Raw genomic sequence first — 6,000 nt, forward strand, 5'->3', positions numbered from 1 at the left:
TTACCCTCCTTTTTACAGATTAGGAAACAGGCACAGAGAGGCTAAGTGCCCAGACCGAGAATTCCCAGCTAGGGTGTGGCCAAGCCAGGCTTTGAACCTGATCTGGTGTTCTTATTCTAGAGATGTGGCCCCACTGTATGAACATGTGAAATGGGACTTGACGGCAGGGGTGGGGGTGTTGGGGACAGAGTGGGCTGGGAGTGCAATTTGGGGGTCCAGAGTCCCACCACATTGCTCTCCCACACCCTCGTTCCCTCTCTGGGGTCAATTTAAAAACCCAATGATTTCCTATTGCCTATTCATGGCAGCTGGGTAAGAATCACATATGGGGGCAGGGTTTAAATGCAGATTCCTGGGCCCCACCCCAGACTCACTGAGGCAGAATCTCCAGGGTCTGGGCCCCAGGGATCTCCATGTGTCACCAGCAGCCTCACAGGTATGTTAACACTTGGGGAAATTTGTCCGTATTACGGACAGGAAGACTGAGGCTTGGAGAAACTGAGTCAGGGCTGGCAGTGACTGGAACCTGGGTCTTCTGAAGCCCAGGCCCGGCCTGGAGTGGAACCCCAGCTCTGTGCCCCCCTACCCGCACCGAGGTGGGGGGGGCCGGGCCTTACGGCGTGTTGAGCACCAGCCGGTCCCACTGGCCCTTCACATCATCATCCTCAGGCTGCTCCGTGATGTAGAGACCGTCAAACTCCAGCTTTCGGGCCAGCTCCTTCTCCCGTTTAAAGATCACCAGGGGCACCTGGATCGTGCAGGGAGGCACAAGGGTGGGCGTCAGGCACCGGCGGAAGCCGGGAGATCTTGCTGGCACCGGGGTGAGACCCCACATCCGGGAGCTTCCCCAGAGCAATCAGGGCAGATGGGCCAGGGCTGGGATGGGAGTGAGTCAGGAGAGCCCAGAAGTGGTGCCTGACGCAGCCTTGGGGCTTCCCCAGGGAGGGGGGATACATAAAACAGAGGCAGGCGAGGGGCGCCTGGGTGGCTCAGTCGTTAAGCGTCTGCCTTCAGCTCAGGTCATGATCCCGGGGTCCTGGGATCGAGCCCCGCATCGGGCTCCCTGCTCTGCGGGAAGCCTGCTTCTCCCTCTCCCACTCCCCCTGCTTGTGTTCCCTCTCTCACTGTGTCTCTGTCTGTCAAATAAATAAATAAAATCTTTAAAAAAAAAAAACAGAGGCAGGCGAAAGGAGCTGGAAGTGAGGCAAAGCATTCCAGGCAGAGGGAACAGCATATGCCAAAGCTCTGAGCCAAAAGAACTCTATCCCTCCAATAGTAAAGTATCAAGATTTGCTCAAACAGACCCCTTGGAACCCAAATTGAAGCTCTCATAACACGCCTTCTGGGGCATCACAAACCTCAGGGATCAGAATCCACACTCCCCTGTTAGCACCCATGTTATGTCCGAGACCCCAGAGACTCCCCACACGCCTTCATTCACCAACTGATCAGTATATAGAAAATAATATTCGCAGTGACAAAGTTTGCCTCTTGGGCCAGAAATTAACATGGTCCTAGGCCCTGGCTCCTCAGCTGTGACCCACATGAGTTCCCAATTTGAATACTGTCCTTGCTGAAGACCCCAATCCTGTACCCAGGCCCCCAGCCCTTACTCCAGTTCTAGGCCCCCTCTGTCCCAACCGCCATGGGAGATCCCTGGCCCCTGCCCTAGACCCTCGCAGCCGGTGGCCCAGCACCTCTCCCTGACCAACAAGCCCCTGCCCCAGAACCACGGTCACGACCCACCTTGAGGCAGTTGTAGCCAATGATGCAGAGGAAGGCCACCAGCGTATGGAGCAGGCTCAAGCAACGCAAGGCCGGCTCCATGTAGCCCGTACTCTCCTCCAGGAAGTAGTACACCATGTTCTCATCCTCATCGCCCTCCGCTTCCTCGCCGGCCCCCGAGCCCCAGCCAGAGCCGCCACCAGACCCTGCACCTGACAGGTCCCCAGCCGCCGAGCCCTCCATGTCGTCCTCCCCTGGTGGAGAGTCTGAGACCTGAAATGGCGGCAGAGGTCGGTCAGGGCCTGCCACACCCAGAACCCACCAACACAATTAACGGCCTCCATTCCTGAGGCTGGTTGGGGGGACAGTCAGATACAACTTCGGTGAGACTGTCAATCAGGATGAGGGGTGGGCCCGGAACCCTGGCTAGCAAACCAGACTCTGTCCTGGGGATCTGACTATTGGACTGACAGGACGACGGAAACCGTGAGAGCGGATTCTCTTTAACAGCGGAGCCTTGAAGAGACTGACCAACAATATTAACACGAATACTAAAATTCGGCATAGCTAATGTTTACACAGCACTTTCTATATGCCAAGTGCTGTTCTAAGTGCTTTACACACGCTAATCCTCTTGTCATCCCCACAGCTCTCAGAGCTAGATACTGTCAGCGTCCCATTTTACAGATGAGGAAACTGAGGAGCAGTGAGATTAAGCCCCTTGCCTACCATCATACAGCCAGTGGGTGGTGGAGCTGGGATGTGATCTCACAGAAGCCAGCTAGACCGCTTCTCTATCCTGTTATCAAGATCCCTGGGCAAGACCCCAAGGGCCCATTGGTCTCTCAGGACGCCTGGTTCTTAGGCCCTTCCTTCCATTCCATGAGCTGCTCATTTCCTCCTCCCCACAGATTTCTCTTTAGCTTAGGCGAAAGCAAAGAAGCTTCACTGAATCAGTGCATGTTGCAGAGAGGCCAAATCCCACACCCAGGGGCATGGGGCTGGCGAGTGGCAGAGCTGAGCGTGGAAGCCAGAACTGGTTCCCTGCTCTAACTCCTGCAGATGGTCAGGCATCTGTCCCAATGCACCCCGATACCCACACATGCTCCCATGGGGGTCCCAAGATCCAGGTGTCCAGCCCGAACCTCCCCGGCACCCCTGATCCAACACCTTGTCCCTTCACTGTGGGGGCCCTGGGAACCTGGTAGGGGCTGAGCTGCCCCGTCCCCCAGCCCAGATAAGCGCCTGGTCCTCCAGGCCCCTCATGACCAGCACCTTATAAAACAGCAAGATGAAGTTGATGGCAAAGGCCAAGAAGAGGGCAAGGAATCGCAGGGTATAGAAGTTCCGGGAGAGGTAGTTCTAAGATGAGGAGAGAAAGAGAAAGAGCTCACAGTCCACCTTCTTGCCTGGAGAATTCACCCCATCATCCACCTACCAATCCAAAACCTGGTCCCACAACCTAGTTATCGAGTGCTTACTGTATACCAGGACATGTGCTAAGAGCTTTATACACACGAATGTGTATGGCTCTCACCACACCCCCACGAAGCGGGCACGGCAGATCTGCCTATTTTGCAGATGAGAACACCTGGGCTTGGGGAGGTGACATGTCTTGCTCAAGGTCACACAGCCAAGAAGTGGCAGACCTGAGGTTTGAGGCCAGGCACTTAACCTCCAGAGTCCACACTCCCAACCGCTCTAGTATGTGCTTCCCGTGTGAGGCTGCCCCGTCTGCTTTAGCCCAGAGGACACTTACTTCCATCTCTCCCTCCCTCATTTTCTCTCCATTGTTCTCCTTGTCCCTCATTCTTCCCATGCATCCTCGCTGGACCACCTTCCCCCCAACAGGTTTCCTTCAGCCCCTCACGTCAGGCTGGGACTGGAGAGGAGGCAGGACAGGCGGACCCCCGAGCCCTGCCCTCCCAAACTGCCCCCCTTCTTCCTGGCTTGGATGAGTTCTCCTCCCAGCCTCGGACGGGAAGGGCTGGGACCGGAGCAGTGACTCTGACCAAAAGGCCATGGTGGGAGGAAGGGCAGCATGGCCTCGGTTGGATTTAGCTCTGGATAGCACATGGGGGTGGGAAGCCGAGGCAGGTGGCCCCAGATGAGCAAAGGTATGGAGGTTGGAGTAAGAATCTTGAGCAGGGAGAGGCCAAGGAGCCAAGCGGGGGACCACCTAAGATGCTTCCCTGTGACCAGGTCCTGACTCCGTCTGGGGACATCTGTGCCCTCAGGCCAGCCTGGCCTCTTCTGAGAGATAAGCCTGGCACAGGTGAGCTCAAGAACGGGGTGCGGAAGAGAGGTGGTGTGAAAGCACCGAGGGGCCTCCCTGGGAGAGGAGGTGTCAGCAAGCCCCCTTGCGGGGTCCTCACCAAGAACTTCACCCTCTGCACTTCCAGTTCTCCCCAGAATTCCAAGCCCCCGCCTCCAGCCTCCTCCTTCTTCGGAGGGGGTGGAGGAGGTGCCATCTTCTTGGGGGGCTCTGGTGGGGGTTCGGGGACTTCTTCCTTCTCCCCATTCTCAGCACTGCAGGGCAGGACACAGAAAGAGTGAAGAGGTGCCCAGGTAATCCATTCATTCATTCAAAGCCATGCACTGGGGGCCCACCCCATGCTTGGCCCAGGTCTGGATGGTGTTGGGGACACATTGATGAGTCACTGCCTTCATGGGGCTCTGTCCAGTGGTGGTACAGACTGGTCACCAGGCAGTGGCAGCCCGGAGTGGTCAGGGCGGGGATGGGGGATGCTCAGGGGGTTGTGGGAGCTCCAGGAACACCTCTTCCACTTAGTGGTGGGGGGGGTGTCAAGGTAAGCTTCCTGGAGGAGACACGTGAGCCCAAATGGGAAGGAGGAAGACTGAGATGAACATGGGAGAAAGTGCTCTGAGCGGAGGGAACAGCCCACAGGAAGGCTTGGGGTAAGAGAGGAGCACTCATTTCCCCACTCCCTTTGACAGAGCCCCTCCTCTGGGCCCCAGTCTGGTCTGGATGAAGCTGAGGACACAGCGTGAACTCAGGAGGCTCCCAGTCCAGGAGGGAGGCAATGATAGGGGCCAGGCCCCTTGGATTCCAAGGCCACTCACTCGGCTTTCTCGGGCTCAGGCTCAGGCTCTGGCTCGGGTTCTGGTTCTGGAGGCAGCTCCTCTTCCTCTCCATCCACCTGGAAGCAGGGCAAGCATCAGGGAGGAGCCGCCACCCCAGCACCTCTCGGAGCGCCTCTGCCTGTTCCTCTTTGCATCCCTGGGCAACCTACATTTTCCTCTCCTCCCATCAGAAGAGGGATTTTGAGTCTTGCTTTACAGAGGGGAAACTGAGGCTCGGGGAAGTGGAGCGCCTTGCCAAAGCGCTGTGCGGAGTCAGGCTGCCTCCAAGTGGAGCTCTTCTTCCCCAGGGCTTCCCATGGCCTTGACACCCGGGGCCCTCAGAGCACGGAGGGCCTGAGGCTGGGGGCTACCTGACTCCTCACAACCACCTGTATATCTCTGAGGGGCTCTCCCAGCGGCCCTGACCCTACCCCGGGCTGTTCTAGTTCCCGGTGCCCTTTCCCCTCTCATTAGGTTTCGAAGTCTCTCGTCTCTCTGGCTGCAGATATCTTGATGTCTCCCAGAAATACTACCTGTTTCAGGGTCTCCATCTCTGAGTCCACTTCTCCGTGGGTCTCTCTATCCCTGGTCTGTGTCTCTCTGGTTCGTCTCTGCGGGCCTATCTCTCAGGCTCTCTCCCCTCTCTCTCCGTCTCTGAGAGTCTCCCGCCCCGTCCGGTCCTCCCTCTTAAGCCCAATGTCTCCCAAACCCCGGAACCGCCCCCCCAAGCCCCCCGCCCGCCGCCCCGCGGGCCCTCTCACCCCGAGCTTCCTCTTGATGATGGGGGAGCCCTCGGGCGTGGGCGGCTCCGCGGGCGTCGTGTCACCCATGTCCCCGAGGCCGCCCGCCCCTTCGGGCCGGAAGGGGCCCCCGTCGGCCACGGCCACGGCCCCGTCGGCGCCTCCCGGGCCCGCGTCGTGCGCCGCCGCCTCCTCGTCGCCCGCGCCCTCCGCCTCGCCGCCCGCGCCCTCGCCCGCGCCCTCGCCGTCCGCGTCGCCGCCGGGCCCGGTCGGCTGCTCGCCGTGCACCTCGTCGCCCGTGGGGTCGGGCATGCCGGCCAGGAGCTCGGTCACCGTCACCTTCTTGGCGCCCTCCACGAGGCCGCCGCCGAAGAGCGAGCCCCAGAGCAGGCGCAGCGCGCCCGCCGCCGCGCCCGCGCCCGCGCCCGCCGCGCGCGCCACCGCGGCCCAG

At 59.4% G+C, this 6,000-nt stretch overlaps 1 protein-coding gene across 1 annotated transcript in view; it reads right to left on the reverse strand.

The window, feature by feature from the left end:
• The window catches only part of RYR1 (ryanodine receptor 1), a 109,241-nt gene that overhangs the window by 7,118 nt on the left and 96,123 nt on the right, over nucleotides 1-6,000 (reverse strand). The window contains exons 92-97 of the mRNA XM_035023574.1: nucleotides 5,571-5,999; nucleotides 4,810-4,886; nucleotides 4,101-4,254; nucleotides 3,001-3,087; nucleotides 1,747-1,998; nucleotides 618-748 (exon numbers count right to left, since the gene is read on the reverse strand). Coding sequence (XP_034879465.1) covers nucleotides 618-748; nucleotides 1,747-1,998; nucleotides 3,001-3,087; nucleotides 4,101-4,254; nucleotides 4,810-4,886; nucleotides 5,571-5,999 — 1,130 coding nt within the window. The remainder of the gene's footprint in view (nucleotides 1-617; nucleotides 749-1,746; nucleotides 1,999-3,000; nucleotides 3,088-4,100; nucleotides 4,255-4,809; nucleotides 4,887-5,570; nucleotide 6,000) is intronic.

This window comes from Mirounga leonina, unplaced genomic scaffold, assembly GCF_011800145.1.
Source record: "Mirounga leonina isolate KUSES-001 unplaced genomic scaffold, KU_Mleo_1.0 Mir_177, whole genome shotgun sequence".
In the NCBI taxonomy this organism is placed as follows: domain Eukaryota; kingdom Metazoa; phylum Chordata; class Mammalia; order Carnivora; family Phocidae; genus Mirounga; species Mirounga leonina.